Below are 21369 nucleotides of genomic sequence, written 5' to 3' on the forward strand. Positions count from 1 at the left end.
ATCAAGGAGGGATTGCATGTGGATCAGGACGCTGTGCAGTGCTTATGTTGGACCGGTGCCCAGCGTATTTTATATAAAAGTATCATCATTTGACATCTTACAGAAAGATATTAATTTTCTAAGATGACAAAGGCTTGAACGTGATTATTATGCAACTGAAAGTTTATATTATTTTTCGGACCATCCTAGCGATCTCAAATGGAAAAACTCAAAACTAGAAAGCTTTAGATCTTATCGAGCTCAATTTTCATATATAAATCATCTTCATCCAACATCGTTTGAAAAATATATGATTTTTTTATAAGGTTAAATCTTATCGCTAGAGCGACCAAAGTGTACTATCACGCCAACGAGAGTGGCGTAACAAGATCTTTCACGTGAAAATAGTCATTCAACGTCGCACATCTTGCCAAGCCAACGCATGTGGCGCGACAATGTTATTTTGACACACCAGACGTGTTTGCATGACCAACGAATTAAAAATAAAAAAAAATAAAAAATAAGTGGGCATATTTTTTAAATAAAAACTAAAAAAGATTAAAAATTAAAAAAAGAGCGCCACTGGTAAGGTCCAATTCCGACACATCGGCGGCCGCGACGATCCATCGCCGACCGGTCACCTGGCTCTCCACGTCTCCGCGTCGACGCAGAGCCAGCACAAAGTGCACAAAACACCCAAATCGGCCACCCGCCGCCCCCGTCCCCTTCGTGCTGCGCGGCGGCGCGCCCCACTAGGTATCTCACTGACCACTTCACCCTCTGCCGGCATCACCTTCCTAGGTCGCTTTGAGCTCCCACCGCCCTCCATCCCCCGGCATCCCCGGATGCGAAAGCTGCGGCTGAGCTCCGATTCACGTCGCGCCGCGCGGGGAGATCGGGCCGGCGCACTCATCCGGACGGGGAGGATGCTATCGGGGAATCAATGTGTCGTTCTCTCATCTCTCGATTGGTCGGTACCCACGCCTTTCTTTTCCGCTCCCTACCGATGTCGCTAGGAGGGAATTGGTTCTGGTATGAGAGTGACACCAAACCAATCTAGAGGGACTGAGGGAGCATGACGGCTAAGACCGTGCGATCTTTATTTTCTAGTACTAGAATGAAAAAGATCGCTCCTGGCGGTTAAGCTTTAGTGCTCGTTTCTATATCATGTTTGGATAGTTGTCACTTGTGTGCACCTAGAGCTTGCTAAAATGAATTAAAATGCCATCCCACCTAATTATTAGCTGACCCAGAAAACCCCATTGGCTACTCACTTGCATCTCTAGCCCATAGCTTCAGAATCTGGAAGTGTGACTTCCAGTGAGTTAGTTGCTGAACTGCAGAAGATCATGCTGTGTCTGCTCACTATGTGCAGTGCATCTTAAAAGATTTGTGAATGTTTTGTTAGTGTTTTAGTGACCACAGGTTATATCCTCATCCAAAACTTAACTCTCGGTGCACCTTATCCAATGGAAGAGGAAAGTTTCTGATTTGTAAGTAAATTTTGAGTGGAGAAACAATTGGTCAAGTTGGTGCTTTCTAGGTGAGAACAGAAACCTACTAATGTGCCAAAAAGTAATGGAGCGTACACATCAAACCAAGCATCAAGGTTCCTTTCTGGAGCACTATGGATGAGAAATCCATGAGGATGCTTTTGGAGGTACCGTGCACATCCAGTTCATGTTGTGCTATGCAGATGCTACTTTTAGATTGTGGAAAGTTAGTCTCTGATGCTATAAATGGATTGCTGAGTTCTGATAATGTGACCATGTGCAAGCCGTAGAGCATGGATGACCTTGATATGTGGAAGCCAGACATTATAGTGTGAAGTATTTACCAGGAAACACAAGCTTCAAAGTTCCAAATGCTAAAAAAACTTAGCTTTGTCCTGATGCTTATTCATGCACTAGAACTATCTTTTTATGTTTGATAAAAATGTCAAATTAGCAATCAAAATAGATTAGCTCCATTCTACAGTCCTTTAGCTGTTCTTCCAACTTCCAAGGCTCCCAGGTGATGACGCTTGTCAAGATGACAGCAGCTGCCAAGAAATCTTCCTAGTTTCTAGTTAGACGATGATGGGGGGAACTGGGAGATTAGATGGATGAGCTTAGGCTTGTCGAGTTTGTTAGCAGCTTTCCTTCCAGGAGATGTCGTCCTTGTGGGTGTATCATCTTGATTTACATAGCATTTAGAGCTTGAGAATTTTTGTTTTTATTGAAGGGGCCATGTTCACTCTCCCTTTTCTACATAGAAAAGGACATAATGAATGACAAATAGATTTGTGGCAGAAGGAAAATTATTACCTTGAGAATACTCACTTATGAAATTGATAGAGACAACAGTATAGGAATGAACAGTTGGACCATATGCCTTGGGATATTTGTGAATATTTAGTCACCATACGGGTAAGGTACTGACTGAATAGCTTGCATGCAGACAATGTTTGCTGTTTATTCATCTGTGGCAATGGCAATGACTCGTCCAGAATTTTCTTTTTGCCGATATCCATTTCCTGTATAGGCGTTCTGTTTGTTTCGAATTTCTGATCCATGCCGTATTCCTCTTATCAAGTTGTGATGTTGACTTGGGGTGAACTGCAATCATCGGATCAATCATTGAATGAATCTCTTTTACCCCTTTTGCAAAAGACTGTTAGTTTGCCACGTGGTCCAATGCTCTGAGAGAGCATTGGCTTGTGACAATTGGACCAAGCTGTTGAGGTCTATTCTTTCTCCTACTTTTCTTTGGCTGAGGCTCAAAGTAAGCATCTTGGCCCTATTCTAGTTATCAGTCATTCTCCCAGATTTTATCACCACATTTTGTTTGAACTTTGAGGGGCACAAAAAGACATCTTGTTCCAGCTTTCCCATTTGTCTGATTACATTCTATCCTGGGATTTGTCACGGGAGAATTTCTTGCGTAATCTTAGGATGTTGTTGTTTAAAGACCACGGCAGAAATTCTCTATTTCACTGACCCACAAAACAGACAAAAGGTACCATTACAACTGTATATAAGGTAAATATACTGTTTTTTGCACTTCCTTAAACAGACTAAACGGACACCAATTGTTTAGCTATTTATTCGAGCTAAACGGCCATTTAAACAGACTAAACGGTGATTAAACGGGATAAACGGCTGATTAAATGGACACGGCAAGCCACTGTGTAGCGTTTACACGGCGTGTAAATGAGCTAAATTGCCGCGTAGGTGAACAGTGATTAAACGATAGTTTGTTAAATGCTAATGATTACTTGATTAGCACATAATGAGAACCAAATATCTCTGGTGCTAAATCTTTTGATACCATGTATGGAGTTAGGAAAAGCTTCCATCTACATGATTCAGCTGTGTAGGCTGGTTGTAATGAAAGCTTTAAACTGTTTGTCTGTTGTAATTTTGAAGTAATTTAGGGTGCTTCAGCTTAACTAAATTGCATGATTGACCCATGTTTTCTAAGCTGCAATCTACAGACTTCTATGACTCTGTATTAAAATCATGCCTGAGACTTCTTCACTTGTTCTAGTAGTCCATGAATATGTTTTCTTTTGAGCAATCCAACGTGAGAAAATTTAGAAGTATACTGTATTAGATCTTAATTCTCTTCGCTCAGATGTGTTTAATTTTATGTGGGGGTGTCAAGTCAAATAATAACGCAGTATTGTATCATGTTTTACGTACACCTACAGAAAGCCGTTGTTGCTGGTCTCAGCTAATTCTATCTTTGATCGAGTTTATTCGGGAAATTGTATGGATGCCATGAAATAGGTTAACTTTTGATAATTCCTAAAAGTAAGTTCCTTTAGGGGCCGTTTGGATCATTTCATTTTGGAGGAATTGGAATCTACTTAATGGATTAGGCTATTTGGCTTGGAATTTGACATTCCACAACTTTTCCAAGTTCACATATAAGCCTATCTCAAATTCATAGTGGGAGATGGAAATTGATTCTATAGATCACCATGCTATATTTCTACTCTCCAACTTACAGCACGCTCTTCAACTCACTTTCCTATAGTAGAAATGCAACATATAAGTATCTCCCTTGTATGGCTAACAATAACATACAAATATATTCCATATTATACAACCATATTAGCTTAATTAATCTATGCCTAAATTATAATTATTCGAATGAATTCAATTCCAAGGATCTAAACGGGGCCTTAATGATTTCTTTGCGATTGTTATAAACCAACATATATCTTTTATAAAGAGATACAGGCTACAAGAATCCGCATCTATTCAAGTCACTCTCCAAAATGTGGATAGCTTGTGCACACCGTGGCAATCAAATCACCTGTGCATGCAAGATGCTTACATTTGTTATCCAGAAACTGGAATATCTAAGTTTCACTTATGTTCGGTAGACAAATAGTAACTGCCTCCTCCACTATATAAGCATATGGCACGCTCAACTTTCTGTATCCATTCCCACCAGTTTACTTGTCTTGTACCTTGTGAAGTGTGTTCCTACCTGTATCACCTTCGCCTTGCCACCCTTTGGCTAGTTCATTCATACGAATGGATTATTCTAATTTGCGTCGCCAAGCTGCATCCATGAAAAAGGGTCTCTTTGACCAGGCCTGTATTATACTCTGGAGATTTCTAATCAATATTTTATCTTTATGCTTTCACAAGGACCTAGAAGTTCGATCATACCTTTTTCCTATGTATAAGCATGCCTGCTTTTGATCCCATCCGTGGCAGACACTATTCTATGCTGTTTTATGGTTTTCAATGTTTTCCTTTTATATACCAAATGCTGACTCAGTAAGTTTTATTTCATCGACAGGGGTACCTAGACGAGCAATTTTGCCAGGTGGAAGACTTGCAGGATGAAGCTAGTCCTAATTTTGCGGAAGAGGTTGTCACTTTGTTTTTCAAGGACTCAGCCAGGCTAATATCAAATGTTGAACAAGCTCTGTAAGTAAAACATGCATATCAAGGGAGAAGTGATTTCTTGTTCAAAAAGAAAGAAAATACGATGCAAGCAGAAGTGTTGAACTTGACTGATTAAAATTTTGTGACACTGCAGAGAAAAATACCCCAAAGATTTCAATAGATGGGATGCATACATGCAGCAGCTAAAAGGCAGCTGTTCCAGGTAGCTCTGGTGCTGCATCTGGATATATTTTTTCAGTTGCACATGATCCATGCTGTGTGACTGATTCAGTACAGCACACAGACCTTACTTTATAGTTTTGTGAATAATGAGGACTATGTGTTTAACTGAACATCCTGCAAAGTTGACACTATCCTTTTTGAAACAACTACTGCATGCTTCAGCTTCTTAAAAAAGTGGTGGTGGTGGGGGGGGGGGGGGGGGGGGGGGGGGGGGGGGGGGGGGGGGGGGGGGATCTGAAGCATATCAATGCCTCACTAATGACATGTCCAGTATGCTTGTAAACCAAGGTTCTTGGAGGCTTTAAGGTGGTCTGGTATCTCAGAGAAAAACTCATATTTTGTAGTTTTGCGTGCCAACCAAAAGCTTAACGTGTGCGAATGAACTTTTGTAAGCATGGCATGGTTCTGAATCAGATTTAAATAAAGCATAACTCTGACATCTGAACACATTATCATTCTTTTATATTTATATAAAGTTTGCGTGTGTTTGACGATGTTACAAAACTTGATGCAGCATTGGTGCTTCAAGGATGAAGAGTGAGTGCATGTCATTCAGGGATTACTGTGGACAGGGAAATGTTGAAGGGTCTGTATCTCTCTGACTTTTTAATTCTTTCAGATTTTTGTCTCATGTCAAGAAATGAGAACAGCCATTGTTTACTCCTGTGGCATATTTCGGTTTGCAGTTGCATGAGATCGTTCCAGAAAGTGAAGAGGGAGCACGGTGCCCTGAGGCAGAAACTAGAGGCCTATTTCCAGGTAATCATCCTCGATAAATCTCATCCATCGTTCTGTAGCTTGTGTCATGAGCCTGGATCTCAGTTTGTGTTAATACACACAGCTGCTACGACAAGCTGGTCCTGCTGGAGCTGCCACCAGGCCCGGGATGTAAGAACTAGGAGCAGGAAAAGGGAGTATGGCTCAAGAAGATAGCTCACTACAACTAACTGGCCCAGTGGCCCTGCTGCGCAGCAAGTAGGGGTCAGCATACGAAGCGAAACAAGAGTTGATATGCATATGGATAGGCATAAAACTGTAATAAGAGATTATTTTTTCAAGAAAAAAAATAAGAGGAGAGGAAGGGATGGGAACCTTGTGTAGCTGTGAGTTTACAAGCTCGCCTGAAAGATGGTATTATTGTCTCATGTGTGATATATTCCTTCAATCCCAAAATAAATCAACTTCTGGAATCATCGTATCAAATTATCTTGAGTTTGTCTAATTTTTGTAGAAGGTAGAGAATCACCACACTCACTAATGTGGGTGGGGAGCCTTTCATATATATAGCTAATAGGCATACATGAAAGTCACATACATGGGAAGCTATTTCCTGTACAAGGAAACTATCCTAGGCTATACATGGCAGCTAGCCTATCTAGGGAAATACCAATCAATCGCTAATTGATCTAGATATATACATATTCTAATACCCGCCCGCAGTCGTAGCGGAAGCATCACGGATGCATAGACTGGTCCGAAAATCAGTGAAGAGCTGGACGGGCAGACCCTTGGTCATGATATCTGCGAACTGGTGCGCAGATGGGACATGGAGAACACGGAACTGTCCCAGAGCGACCTTTTCGCGGACGAAGTAGATGTCGATCTCGATGTGCTTCGTGCGGCAGTGGTGGACAGGGTTGGCAGCCATATAGACGGCGCTCACATTGTCACAGTAGACAACCGTCGCAAGCGGGATGGAGATGTGGAGCTCCTGTAAAAGCTGACGCAGCCAGCAACACTCGACAACAACATGGGCCACTGCTCGGTACTCTGCTTCGGCACTGGAGCGAGACACGGTCGTCTGACGCTTGGAAGACCAGGACACCAGGTTGTCACCGAGGTAGACGCAGAAGCCAGAGGTAGAACAGCGCGTGTCTGGGCAGCCAGCCTAGTCGGCGTCGGAGTAGGCTGTGAGCTGGTCAACGGCACCGGAGCCCAAGTGCAGACCGGCGGACAGAGACCCCTTGACGTATCGCAGGATACGCTTGATCAGCGCAAGGTGCGGCTCGCGGGGGTCGTGCATGAAGAGGCAGACCTGCTGGACAGCATAAGCCAGGTCTGGCCTTGTTAGAGTGAGGTACTGGAGCGCACCCGCAAGGCTCCTGTACTCCGAGGGATTGGCAACTGGGGCGCCCTCTGAGGCGGACAGCTTGGTCCGGGCATCCATAGGAGTAGCTGTCGGATGGCATTCAGCCATGCCAGCACGCTGGAGGAGATCAGCAGCGTACTGCCGCTGGGAGAGGAACAACCCGTTGCTGTCCCGCGTCACCGAGATGCCGAGGAAGTGGTGTAAGTCGCTGAGGTCCGTCATGGCGAACTCCGAGTGAAGGCGTGAAGTGACATGCTGGAGAAGGGCCGGTGACGACACGGTGACGATGATGTCATCAATGTAGAGGAGGAGGTAGGACATGTTGTCGCCAGTCTTGTAGACGAACAGGGAGGCATCCGACTTGGAGGTGGTGAAGCCGATGCTGCAGATGAAGTTGGAGAAGCGCTGGTTTCAAGCACGCGGCGCCTGCTTAAGTCCATACAAGGACTTTTGCAGCAAACAGACAGAGTTAGGAGCAGCGGGGTCGACGAAGCCTTTCGGCTGCTCGCAGTAGACCGTCTCCTCGAGGTTGCCATGGAGGAAGGCATTCTTCACGTCGAGCTAGCGTATGGGCCAATCTCGCGATGCAGAGATGCTGAGGACGGTGCGGATCGTGGCCGGCTTGACGACGGGGCTGAATGTCTCGTCGTAGTCAACACCGGCCTCCTGGGAGAACCCTCGGACGACCCAGCGTGCCTTGTGCCGGGCAAGGGAGCCGTTGGAGTGGAGCTTGTGCTCGAACAGCCACTTGCCAGTGACGATGTTCGCACCAGGCGGTCGAGGTATGAGGCGCCAAGTGCCGTTGTCGATCAGCGCCTTGTACTCTTCCGCCATCGCAGCGCGCCAATTAGGATCGGCGAGTGCACTGCGATAGTTCACCGGTACCGGCGAGGCGACGGAGGCAGAGAAGCCGTAGCGCTGGAAAGTGCGGAGGCTGCCGGTCTGTGAGCGTGTCACAGGGTGGGCCACTGGTACTGCGGGTAGCACGGCTGGTGGTGCTGCCGGTGCTGCAGCCGCTGTTGGCACAGCAGCAAGGGCCACGGAGGCAGCCGCAGGAGCCACCGGCTCGGTGGCCAGCGCTGTAGGAGTCCGGGCACGACGAGTGTAGACGGCACCAAAGCGCTGGCCTCCTAGCTGTGGCCCGCCCGCAGGAGGGGCAGCTGGAGTGTGCCCACCCGCAGGCATAGCCAGGGGGCCCAGCTAGAGTACAGCTGTGGCAGAACCTCCTAAATTATAGGACCCACATGCACCTGTCACTGTTCGATGACCTTTGACATCTGTGCATATGTTTCCGGTAACTTAAGAAGACTGTCGGGTGTCCTCGGGGAATCCCGAATCATCCACGATTTTCGAGCAGGATCACGTTATAGAGTCATTGCAGTATTACAACATTTATGCAAATATCTACACCAGAGTAAAAATAGCAGAAGTCTTACAATAACATAATTTACAAACAGTAGTTTCAAACCTCATAACTAAGTTTGATGATTATTACAAAATGAAATAGTGGAGTGGTATTATAATATAATACAAAACACACAATGAAACTGCCCTGCCCAAGGGCCACACATTTACTTCTCATTGTCATCACAAGGAACAACCGTCATGCAGCACGATCCAAAACAGATCTGCTCATGAGTCTCACCTGCAACAAGGGTCAACGAACCCTGAGTACAGAAGTACTCAACAAGACTTAACCGAAATAAAACTGATAGAACTCAGGAATGCCAGCTCATGGGATTCAAGGTATGGCTTTAACAATAATCAAAGTTCTTTTACGTAAAAGCTCTTTAATAAAATTCTTTACTTCAAAGGTAAAACTTTATAAGTACCACATATGAATCTGCCATGATCCGTAATGAGATCATGAACTTCATATCAATCTCTTTCGCAAACCTTTCTCAAGTTCTAGTTATTAAACTACGATGATGAACAAAGAAGTGAGTCTCCATAACCGAGGAGCAACGACCTATTCGAACCGACTGTTAACCCAGCTGGGAATTCCAGACCACACAACATATGTAGGTCCCCGACTTACATATATCAACCTACCCTCGGATCTTCTAAAACAAGAACGGGTCCGCGCCACCCGAGAATATAGTACTCCACCAATCCAGCCCATTGCCACATGGGTACATGCTATTCCCGCCATCTCTCCACTCCCAGTGCGCGAGTAGCCATTCTCATAATAGAATCGCCAAGTTAAGGTTTACCGGAGTATGTGGTTAGTACTACAAAGTCTCACCGCACACAGTTCAACAACAGTATGGACCTTAACCGACACAGACGGAAAGAATCCGCTCACGAGACCTCCATGTCTTGTGGCTCACACCCACCGAGTCCGTCCGGTCTAGATTTATTACTCCACATGCTCATATCACATGATAACATAAGCAACCAAAGTTCCATTTAAACTTGTAGATGACAGGTAATGACCCGACTTTGATCTGTCTAAGCATGACTAAGCATAACTAGACACTTACGATGTAAAACTGGTAACAAGGTACATATGGAAAAACAATGTTGGTAATGCATCAATTAGGCTTTTACTTAACTCTTAATCACTTGATGCAGTAAAGAAAAGCAAAAGCAAAATTAATTTGTAAAACACAAGGTAGGGTTGTATGCATCTGAGGCTTGCCTTCATTGACGGAAAAGTCCGGTTCCTGCGACGTTCCACAAGTATTCGATCCGACCTCAACAGACGGACTAACTTCCTCAGCAACTTGGTTAACTATCATGTGTTCACCTTCGTTCACTACACGTAGTAACAATACCATGTTTAACATGATGCAGAATACGAAACATGATGCTTGATGATGGATGCAAAATTTAACAATTCGAATATAACTTTCCTTCGCGGTACAGTTACAAGTCAAACTAATTGCAAGTCAAACTAATTAAACCTTTTTTGCAACACCTAAATCAATTGCCAAGGATCATTATCAACTAATGACCCAAGGACATCACTCAATCAAAAATTCAAACAAAACCTAAATCACTAAAGGTTACTATTTGCTTTTATGAATTAATTAATTAATTAAGAATTATGAAATAAATCAACTTGTTCCAATTGACCTCAAATTTTTTTAAATGTTTATCACCTGATAACTAAGTGGCAAAACAATTTTCATAATTTTTGGATAAATAAATAAGCCTAGAAAAATCATGGAAATTTATTTATTGATTAATTGAGCAATTTTCATCATATTCAAAAAGTACTGAAAAACATTATTTCATATTTTTCTTAAATACTATACATCACAGATAAGTCACACAAATTTTTTCATAATTTTTGGAGCTCTAAATAAATCTACACAAAAATAACAAATTACATCACTATTCATTCAAATCTGAAAATAGAAAAATTCCATTTGAACACTGAGTCACAGACAAAGGGACCCCACTTGTCATCTTCAACCTCCAGCGCTGACTCCAGCGACACACGCACTGACCGGCGATTCCTCGTCGCTGGTGAGACCAACGGCGAAGGCAAAGGCACCACGGTGATCACTACAACCAGGCGCAACTATTGATGGCACAACCGAGACCAAACATGGCCAGGACCGAGCACAACGACGACCATGGCGGGCACGATGGCACGGCCACGCTACACCGGTGACACAAGCGCAGTAGAGGTTAAACACTTAGCACAGAAGGGTTCAGCACCTCACCCCGAACACGACTGAGCAACGAGCAGGGTCAGAGGAGCAACGAAGAGGCTGGTCGACGTTCCGAGCAGGCACGACAGAGCAAACCGGCGTCGGTGGCGATGCTCCGGTAGCTAGGGTGGTCAAAATGAGAAATCAATGGGTCATAGAGTACCACAGCATCGTGGCAAAGCTGAAGCAAGACTCAGCAGGGGTAGAGGCGCACCGTGGAGCTCTGGCCACGGTGAGGCGAACATGACTGCGATGCTGCCGACCGCGAGGAAGAAGAGCGCGCACTGCAAGTTTTTGGCGAAGACAAGCCATAAGGACTGGTTGGCTAGACATGCAAGGAACTAGTGGAGCTAGGACATGCTTTGCTGCGATGGCGCAGGCGCTGGTTCAACGGCAAAAGCTCAACGGAGCTATGGCAACGGCGGTGGTAAAAACAGAGGAAGGGAGCGGGGGCAAACGATGACGGCCAAGGCTAAATAGAGCGGCTCAGAAGCACAAGGAAGCCACGCAGGAGACTTCTCCACACTAGCGCAAAGTCGAGGACGTCCATGCGCGTGCCTAGAAGCGAACCGAAGGTCGCCGGCGGTGTAGCCAGAGCGGCGGCCACTGTTCACATAATTTATAGAATTGCCCTTCGTTTTCAAATTCAAATTACTCCCAAATTTGTGTAACAACTCAAAAATCTCCAAAAATTAAAGTTGTTCAAAATTCAAAGTTCTACAACTTTTCTTTTATAACCAACCCCTAATTCGGTCTACATTTTGAAATGAACTTTTGAATTCAAATAGGTGACATTTAACGAATTACGCCTTTTTGAATTACTCCAAATTTTTCATAACAACTTTGAAATCTCCAAAAACAAACTTTGTATTACTAGACAAGCTCTACACTTTTGCTTTTGGGCTCAACCCCAAAATATGCTTAGATTTTGAAATGAGTTTTCAGGGTAGGATTTAAATACTGAAAATCAGGGTTTTCACGAAAATTCAAATCCAAACCAAATTTTGACTTGATTCAAACAATTCAATTCAACACTCATAACACAAATGTAAACTTGTTTTAGTGAATGCATATCAAAGTTTGCAATATGACCAAATGCCTTGCAATGCATATGATGATATGTCCCGTTTTTAATATTTAAACACCCAGGGTGTTACAATCCTTCCCCCTAAAAGAAATCTCGCCCCAAGATTCAAAGCCATAGGGTAAGTAATGGAAAAGGAAATGTGTCGCAAGAACACATACAAAATCTGTCCATAAAATAGTTGAGGTCCCTTTACAAAACACAACATGTACAACCGAGCTCAACTAACATTACTCTATTCTATATTGACGCTAGAAACTCTAGAAACTTTTCTAACAAGTAATCTTCTGATTCCCAAGTAGCTTCCTCTTCTGAATGTTGATTCCATTGTATCTTATAGAACTTTATTGTCCTCCTTCGAGTAACACGATCTTTCTGATCCAATACTTGGATAGGATATTCGGAATAAGTTAGATCTGGTTCAAGTTCTACCCCTTCAACCTCAACATTCTGCTCAGGCACTCGGAGACACTTCTTCAATTGAGAAACATGGAACACATCATGCACAACTGTGAGATGTTCTGGTAATTTCAAATGATATGCCACTTTTCCATACCTCTCCGAAATTTGAAATGGTCCAATATATCGAGGTGCCAACTTTCCTTTAACACCAAAATGGGTAACTCCCTTCATTGGTGATACTTTCAGATATACAAAATCTCCTTTGTTAAATACCAATGGTCTCCGTCTTTTATCCGCATAACTCTTTTGGCGGGACTGAGCTATCTTCAAATTACTCTATATTTGCCTAACCTTGTCTTCTATTTCTTTCACAAGGTCAACTCCAAAGAATCTTCTTTCTCTAGGCTCAGACCAACTCAGCGATGTTCTGCATCTACGACCATAGAGTGCTTCAAATGGAGCCATTCTAATGCTTTCCTGATAACTATTGTTATATAAGAACTCAGCCAAAGGTAAGCATTCATCCCATTTATTAGCATAGTTAAGGACACAACACCTTAACATATCTTCAAGCACTTGATTGACTCTTTTGGTTTGTCCATCGGTCTATGGATGATAAGCTGTACTATATAGGAGCTTGGTACCCAATGAAGAATGCAAGTGTTTTCAAAAGCTGGAGACAAATTGTGTACCCCTATCTGACACAATAGTCTTGGGTACTCCATGGAGACTCACAATTCATTCTAAATACATCTTGGCATACCATAGAGTGGGATATGTATTCTGAACTAAAAGAAAATGTGCTGATTTGGTTAGTTGATCTACAATAACCCATATTGAATCAAATCCCTTTGATGTCTTGGGTAGACCAATAATAAAATCCATACTTATGTCCTCCCACTTCCAAGATGGAATAGGTAATGGTTGTAATTCACCAGCAGACCTCAAATGTATTGCTTTCACCTTTTGACAAGTATCACACTTTGCTATATATCTAGTAATCTCTATTTTCATTTTAGTCCACTAAAAACTTTGCTTCAAGTCATGGTACATCTTGTTGCTTCCCGGATGGATAGATAACCTAGTAGCACGTGCCTCTTCTAGAATTGACTATCACAACTCAGGAACTTTTGGTACCACCAGGCGATCCTTGAACCATAGCACACCTTCATCATCTATGCTAAAGCATTCCACTTTTTTATTCTTGACTCTTTCCTTGATATGGGCTATACCCTTATTTTCCTTCTGAGCAGCGATAATCTAGTCTCGAATAGTGGCTTCAACAGTTATGTTGGTCAAACTTCCTTGTTGAATCACCTCTATACTCAACTTTTTCATCTCTTGGCATAAACTCAAACCCATTGTTCTCATTGCTAGACAATTGCAATAACTTTTGCGACTGAGGGCATCTGCAACCACGTTTGCTTTACCGGGGTGATAATGTACTTCCAAGTCATAATCTTTAATCAGTTCTAACCATCTTCTTTGTCGCATGTTCAACTCTGATTGAGTAAAGATATACTTTAAGCTCTTGTGATCTGTATACATATGGCACGTATTACCAAGCAGGTAATGCCGCCAAATCTTCAGAGCATGGACCACAACTGCTAACTCCAGATCATGAGTCGGATAGTGTTCCTCATGTTGCTTAAGTTGCCTGGATGCATAAGCAATGACTCGGCCTTCTTGCATCAACACACATCCAATACCAATACCTGAAGCATCACAATAAACGTCAAACGGCTTCTCGATATCAGGTTGGGCTAATACTGGTGCAGTAGTCAACAATCTCTTCAAAGTCTAGAAAGCCTCTTCATAATCAGATGACCAGACAAACTTGACTTGGTTCTTCAACAATTCAGTTATAGACTTTGATACTTTAGAGAAATCTGAGATAAACCAACGGTAATACCCTGCCAATCCTAGAAAACTCTAAACTTGATGAACTATGGTTGGTGGTTTCCAATCAAGCACATCCTTCACTTTGCTTGGATCAACTGCAACTCCTTCAGCTGATAAGACATGTCCAAGAAACTGTACTTCCTTGAGCTAGAAGTCACACTTACTGAACTTGGCATATAGTTGATGTTCTCTTAAGCAGGTCAGAACAATTCTGAGATGTTCCGCATGTTCTTTCTTATTCTTGGAATATACTAGAATGTCATCAATAAACACTACTACAAACTTGTCTAGCTCAGGCATGAATACTAAATTCATCAGATACATGAAATGAGCTAGAGCATTTGTCAAACCAAAAGACATCACTAGGTATTCATATAATCCATATCTTGTGGTAAATGCCGTTTTGGGAATATCTTCAGGCTTTATCTTGATTTGGTGATATCCTGACCTCAAATCTATCTTGGAGAAAACTTTGGCTCTGGCCAATTGATCAAAAAGCAAATCTATCTGAGGTAATGGATACTTACTCTTGATGGTCACTTCATTCAACGGACGATAGTCGACACATAACCTCAGGTCTCATCTTTCTTTTTCACAAAAATTGCTGGACATCCCCAAGGTGATGAACTAGGTTGGATAAACCCCTTCTCAATCAATTCTTGTAACTGAGTCTTCAACTTGGCCAATTCCTTAGGTGGCATCCTACAAGCTCTCTGAGAGATTGGAGCTATTCTAGGTTGCAACTCTATGTTAAACTGTACATCCCTATCAGGTGGTAGACTAGGTAATTTTTCAGGAAACACATCCAGAAATTTACATACTACCGGGATATCTCTAATCTCTTTGACAGCAGTTGCACAAATCTTGCCCACTGATCTTCTTAAGGTTGGAAGTTGGATGAGAAGTTGAGAAGTACTATTAGGCAAACTTACCCTTAAAGTTCTATTCAAAGTATCTATAACAGCCTTATGCTGATACATCCAATTCATTCCTAAGATTACATCTATATCCTGATCCTTAAGGATAATCATGGTAGTGGGAAAAATATGCTCACCTAGGTTTATGGGTACCTGGTATACTATTTCCTTAGTACACAGACGTCCCCCCGGGCGACTATATAAAGAAACTTTCCTTTGTTGCCCCAATTGAAATTTCATACTTGACGACAAATGTTCTATTGATGAATGAATGCAATGCGCCAGAATCAAAAAGTATAACTGTAGGGTTGAAGGGACCGTTACGCCTAAGAGGGGGGTGAATTAGGCAACTTAAAAAACTTACTCTAAACTATGGCCTCTTTTTCTTACCCTAGCAAAACCTATGCAATAGATAAACTATATAGATGTGCAACTATGGTTTTGCTTGTGTGTTGCTATCTCTACCGCAAACGTATTAAAGTAATCAATGTAAATGCGGAAGCTAAAGAGCAAGGTAGAGATATGCAAACTCCCATCGACGACTCCGGTATTTTTACCGAGGTATCGAGAAGCGCGCAAGCTTCCCCCTAGTCCTTGTTGGAGCCCCTCGCAAGGAATCCCTCGCAAGGGCCAAGCTCCTGGTCGAGTAACTCCGTGGATAGCCTCAGGCCTTCTCCACGCGCAAGTGGGTCTCCAATGTGCCTCTCGGCAAGCCTCTCCTGGATGCTCCCTGCCGTCTTCACTATCAAGCTTTCGGCTGAAACACCGTGGGCCTTGTTCCCTCCGGTACACGGTGGCAGCCATACCACAAACGCGGTTGGTGTGATCTCGCAAGACTTCAAGCCCCTCCAATGTACAACACTTGTGCTCGCAAGCACGGGGTGGCAAGAGGTATGCAAACCTCACTAAACACTAGGCAAACACCTAGAGCAAGCGCATAAGCGGTGGTCTAATCAACCTAAGCACTTATGCTAATCACCTAATAAAACACTAAGCACTATGCATGTGGAGATCACTAAAATGGTGTATCAACACTCTTGGTATATTTCCTCAGCTCCACACTACTCAAATGGCCGGTTGGGGTTGTATTTATAAGCCCCACTGAGAAAGTAGCCATTGGGGTTGAACTCCCACAAATCTGCTACTGACCGGACGCTGAATCATCCTGACCGGTCGCGTCCGGTTGTCCCAACCGTTGCAGCCACGAACCACCGATCAGACGCTGCCAGCGTCTGGTCGCCTGCCACCGGACGCGTCTGGTCATAGTTTCACGCGCCTGGAACCTCTCTGTACTCAATTGGACGCTGTGTTTTTGCGTCCGGTCGATTGCCGCCAGCATCTAGTTGCCTATCTGCTGAGCCACCAATCCAGCGTCCGGTCACGCTTCCAGCGTCCGGTCACCTCTACGAGCTCATTTCTTCACGATCTTGCGTACGGCTTGGTTCCTATCTTCATGCTTGGACTTTGCTTGATATCTTGGGTCTTTTCCTATGCTCTTAAGGTCTTTCTTAAGGTGTTGATCATCGGATCATCACGTTGCCTTCGTCCAAGTCATGTCTTGCACCCTATTGAACTACAAAATAAACACTTGCAAATTCGTTAGTCCAATTTGGTTGTGTTGGTCATCAAACACCAAAATCCAAAATAAATGGGCCAAGGATCCATTTTCCTTACAATCTCCCCCTTTTTGGTGATTGATGCCAACACGACCAAAGCAAGCAAATAATTAGAATTTGGAAGTTAAAAACTACCTACTTGCTAGGTTGCAATGCAAAGGGCAAGGTTATATGATACTAATTGACAGATACCAATTAAAACTTTACTTAAAAGCCATGTCTTGCCCTTGCAAATGTCCCCATGTGATGTTATGGATTAAAGCCTATCTTTCTAAAAAAAATCTCCCATTACTTAGACTAATCCATAATTCACTTTCCTCTCTTTCTCGGACCATTACCACTTGTAGACATCAACTTGTTGCTTGCCTTTGGTCCTTCAAATTCCCCCCCTTTGGCATCAAACACCGAAAAGGAAGACATTAGTAGCACAAGGGAGGGTCAAATTTCGTGATCCTTTGTGTATAGAGTGAAATGGATCACAAAATTTGACTCTCATATTATATAGACTAAGCTCCCCCTGAATGTATGCATACATATGGTAGAAAGCAAAGCATATGCATAATTAGCAATTTATTATATAAGAGAGTTTAATCTATATAATGCATGGAGAAAGCATATAAAGAAGAAAAGTAAACAACATGATGATGCCAATTGAAGAATGATGCTTAACTCCAGGGACTCTATTTTCCATGCAATGAGACTACAACACACAAGATAAGCTTGAAAAGGTGTTAGTCTCAAAGCATCCAGCTTGTAGATTAAGCTCCCCCTAAATTTGTGCACACAAGTGTTGAATACTTGTAAAATTTTTGCACATTGATTTAAGTATCAAAATACCACTTGAAAGATGATATTTGGGAGAGATTATGTACAAATTGGACTTTGGTACATATTAGATAAATGATAGTAAAACAAGCTATGTGCCGTGCTTCTAAACAATTTTTAAACCATGTAGGTTTGCTCCAAGGGTTGATAATGAAACCGAGCAAGCCTACCATATGATGTACCTATTGAATGCATGACAAAGGATTTAAGCATGTAAATGCAAACATAGACATGAAAGATAACTAGATGCTTTAAGAGTATATCAATTAAAGGATAATACCAATTGAAATGAGTACTAATAGAAAGTAATGACATCTAGTTACCTAACATGGAAAGGGGAATTTGGGTCCATAGTATTCACTAACCTACTTGGCAATGACTATGTCTATCAAGATGCACCCCATGAAATGCACCCATACTTTGCCAAGTCTCCAAATTCCCCAAAGTCCGATGGACTTCTCACTTCCCTTTCAGGATCCAAACCTTCTTGGTGCTCTTCATGTTTGAAATGATTTCCTTTGGCACCCAAAAGCGTTTGACCCCATTATTGGCTTGCTTGTTCACCTTGATGGCCACCACCTTGTCATTTTTCTTCTTCTTTAAGAGATAAGGTGTGGAGGCCTTTTTGTCTACCTTGTTGGTGTAGGTGTTGGAGAGCTTGCTTGTTTGCTTTTTCTCCTTCTTTGCTCCTCCCCCATTCTTCACCTTGCACTCATAGGACTTGTGACCTTCCTTGTGGCACACGTAACAAACCATGGTTTGTCCTTCATCAAGCTTCTTCACTCCCTTGACGTATTATCTTGATGAAGTTGGGTTTGCTTCGCCTTGCCTTTCACTTGAGTCAAGTCCTTGGTGAAGCGAGCTACTTCTTGCTTGAGTTGCTCATTCTCTTTTGCAACCTCTTGTGTGCATGTATCTACAATCACTTTCTCAACACAAGCTTAGTTGCACAAAGGTGAGTCTAAACATAAATCATTGCAAGAGGTAGATGCATCCTTTTTAATTATGTCATTTCTTTTAGATGCCTTGATGGGGGTATTTTTTATGGCCTCAAGATTAGCAACTTTATTTGTAGCTCATCACAATGTTTGCACATGATTTCCATTTTAGCAAGCAAACTTTGATAATCATTTTGTGAGCTAGCTAACTTTTCTTTTAATTTTTCATTTTTCTTTTCAAGTTGCTTATCATTAATTGTGCATGCATTTGTTGTTGCACTAGCCTCAAGTTGCTCAATTTTAGTAGATAGTTCAATATTAAGATTTGTAAAGTTTTCATATTGTTCAAGCAAATTCTTGTATGCTTCTTGTGAACTACCTAGCTCTTCTTTTAAAGTTTTGAGCTTCTTTTGTTGACTAGTGCAAACTTTAGCATATTTAAGATTTTGTTGCACAATTGTATTATAAGAAGGCAAATCATCATCACTATCACTCTCACTAGAGGATGAGCTTTCGTTACCTCGTGCCATAAGGCACACATGAGAAGAGCTTGATGATGAGTGCTTGTGGCCTCGCCTCTTGTGATGGTTTTCTTCACTTGAAGAATCATCCCATGACCTTATTGTTGTGAGGGCTTTGTTCTTGCACGCCTTCTTCTTTGTCTTGGGTGTGGGCTTGTTTGGACAAACTTCCACAAAGTGCCCCAACTCGCTGCATCCATAGCATCCCCTCTTTCTTTGCTCGTTTCTTTGATTAGTGAAAACGAGGTCTTGAATTTGGATGGGCACACCCTTGACATTGAGCCTTTGGATCATCTTCTCCACCTTGTTTATTAATTTGATTGATTCTTCATCAAGGTCGGAGGTGGAGGAGGAAGATTGATCATCATCACTTGAATCTTCATCATCATCATCATCCTCATCTTCTTCTTCACTTGAGGAGCTTGAGCTTGAGCTTGACTCAACTTTCTTGCCTTCATCTTCTTCTTCTCGCTACAAGCGAGAGCTTTGCCTTTGCTTGATGAAGATGCTTCTCCTTGACCCATCTTATGTGACATTTCAAATGCCACTAGCTTTCCAATGACAATGCCCGGGGTCATGGTGCTCAAGTTCTCTATGTTGTGAAGGATGGTGATGATGCTTGCATATTTCTTTTGTGGTAGAACGGAGATGATCTTCCTCACTATGTCCGCATCATCTAGCTTTAATAATCCAATTGAATGGAGCTCATTGATGATTAGATTCAATCAAGAATACATATCATGAACAAGCTCATCATCATTCATAGCAAAGGAATCATAATTTTGTTTGGCTAGACAATGTTTTTGCTCACGGACATTACTTGTGCCATCATGGAGCTCTTGGAGTTTTAACCAAATTTCATGTGCCGTATTTAAGGTGAACACTTGGTTAAACACATCCATGCTAAATGATCCAAACAAGCAATTCTTAGCTCTAGCATTAAAATGCATTTCTTTTTCATCACTCTTTGTGGGTTTTTTGGGATTCTTGATGGGTTTTATCCCGTCGCGAGTGACTCTCCATACACCCAAATCAACCGCCTCAAGGTGGCAAGCCATTCTAGCTTTATAGTATGGGAAGTTAGTGTCGTCAAATTGTGGAGGCCTAGCGGTATCCATCCCAACCGCTCTACAATAGCGTCGGCTCAATGGCGGTTAAGCCAAAGGTCCAAATATGAGCCAACCGGCTCTGATACCAATTGAAGGGACCATTACGCCTAAGAGGGGGGGGGGTGAATTAGGCAACTTAAAAAACTTACTCTAAACTATGGCCTCTTTTTCTTACCCTAGCAAAACCTATGCAATAGATAAACTATATAGATGTGCAACTATGGTTTTGCTAGTGCGTTGCTATCCCTACCGCAAACGTATTAAAGTAATCAATGTAAATGCAAAAGCTAAAGAGCAAGGTAGAGATATGCAAACTCCCGTCGATGACTCCGGTATTTTTACCAAGGTATCGAGAAGCGCGCAAGCTTCTCCCTAGTCCTCGTTGGAGCCCCTCGCAAGGAATCCCTCACAAGGGCCAAGCTCCCAATCGGGTAACTCCATGGATAGCCTCAGGCCTTCCCCACATGCAAGTGGGTCTCCGATGTGCCTCTCGACAAGCCTCTCCCAGATGCTCCCCGCCGTCTTCACTATCAAGCTTCCGGCCAAAACGCCACGGGCCTTGTTCCCTCCGGTACACGGTGGCGGCCACACCACAAACGCGGTTGGTGTGATCTCAAAAGACTTCAAGCCCCTCCGATGTACAACACTTGTGCTCGCAAGCACAGGGTGGCAAGAGGTATGCAAACCTCACTAAACACTAGGCAAACACTTAGAGCAAGCGCATAAGCGGTGGTCTAATCAACCTAAGTACTTCGCAAAGCACTTATGCTAATCACCTAATAAAACACTAAGCACTATGCATGTGGAGATCACTAAAATGGTGTATCAACACTCTTGGTATGTTTCTTCAGCTCCACACTACTCAAATGGCCGGTTGGGGGTTGTATTTATAAGCCCCACTGAGAAAGTAGCCATTGGGGTCGAACTCCCGCAAATCTACTACTGATCGGACGCTGAATCGTCCTGACCGGACACGTCTAGTCGTCCTGACCGTTGCAGCCACGAACCACCAATCGGACGCTGCCAGCGTCCGGTCGCCTACCATCGGACGCGTCCGATCGTAGTTTCGCACGCTTGGAACCTCTCTGTACTCGATCGGACGCTGCGTTTCTGCATCCGGTCGATTGCCGCCAGCATCTGGTCCTCGCGTCCGGTCACCTATCTACCGAGCCACCGGTCCAGCATCCGGTCGCGCT

The 21369-nt window shown here is 43.1% G+C and overlaps 2 protein-coding genes across 2 annotated transcripts; one reads left to right on the forward strand and one right to left on the reverse strand.

Annotated features, from left to right (window-relative positions):
• Nucleotides 1-570: 570 nt before the first annotated feature.
• On the forward strand, nucleotides 571-6304 carry LOC136456535 (pseudo histidine-containing phosphotransfer protein 1-like). Its single transcript, XM_066456440.1, has 6 exons — nucleotides 571-949; nucleotides 4777-4907; nucleotides 5020-5088; nucleotides 5623-5694; nucleotides 5795-5867; nucleotides 5950-6304. The coding sequence occupies exons 1-6, from the start codon at nucleotides 923-925 to the stop codon at nucleotides 5998-6000; spliced, it is 423 nt and encodes a 140-aa protein (XP_066312537.1). The 5' UTR covers nucleotides 571-922; the 3' UTR covers nucleotides 6001-6304.
• Nucleotides 6305-6996: 692 nt separating this feature from the next.
• Nucleotides 6997-7518, reverse strand: LOC136460992 (uncharacterized mitochondrial protein AtMg00810-like). The gene has a single exon (XM_066460486.1). The coding sequence runs from the start codon at nucleotides 7516-7518 to the stop codon at nucleotides 6997-6999; it is 522 nt and encodes a 173-aa protein (XP_066316583.1).
• Nucleotides 7519-21369: the final 13851 nt, after the last annotated feature.

Source organism: Miscanthus floridulus, chromosome 6 (assembly GCF_019320115.1).
Source record: "Miscanthus floridulus cultivar M001 chromosome 6, ASM1932011v1, whole genome shotgun sequence".
Taxonomy (NCBI): domain Eukaryota; kingdom Viridiplantae; phylum Streptophyta; class Magnoliopsida; order Poales; family Poaceae; genus Miscanthus; species Miscanthus floridulus.

Bases quoted from the DNA above. Each gene is read 5' to 3' on its own strand.
- LOC136456535 (XM_066456440.1), top strand. From the start codon at position 923: ATGTGTCGTTCTCTCATCTCTCGATTG. The intron at 950-4,776 runs GTCGGTACCCAC...TTTCATCGACAG, and splicing joins GTTCTCTCATCTCTCGATTG to GGGTACCTAGACGAGCAATT. The intron at 5,089-5,622 runs GTAGCTCTGGTG...AACTTGATGCAG, and splicing joins CTAAAAGGCAGCTGTTCCAG to CATTGGTGCTTCAAGGATGA.
- LOC136460992 (XM_066460486.1), bottom strand. From the start codon at position 7,518: ATGTCCTACCTCCTCCTCTACATTGATGACATCATCGTCACCGTGTCG.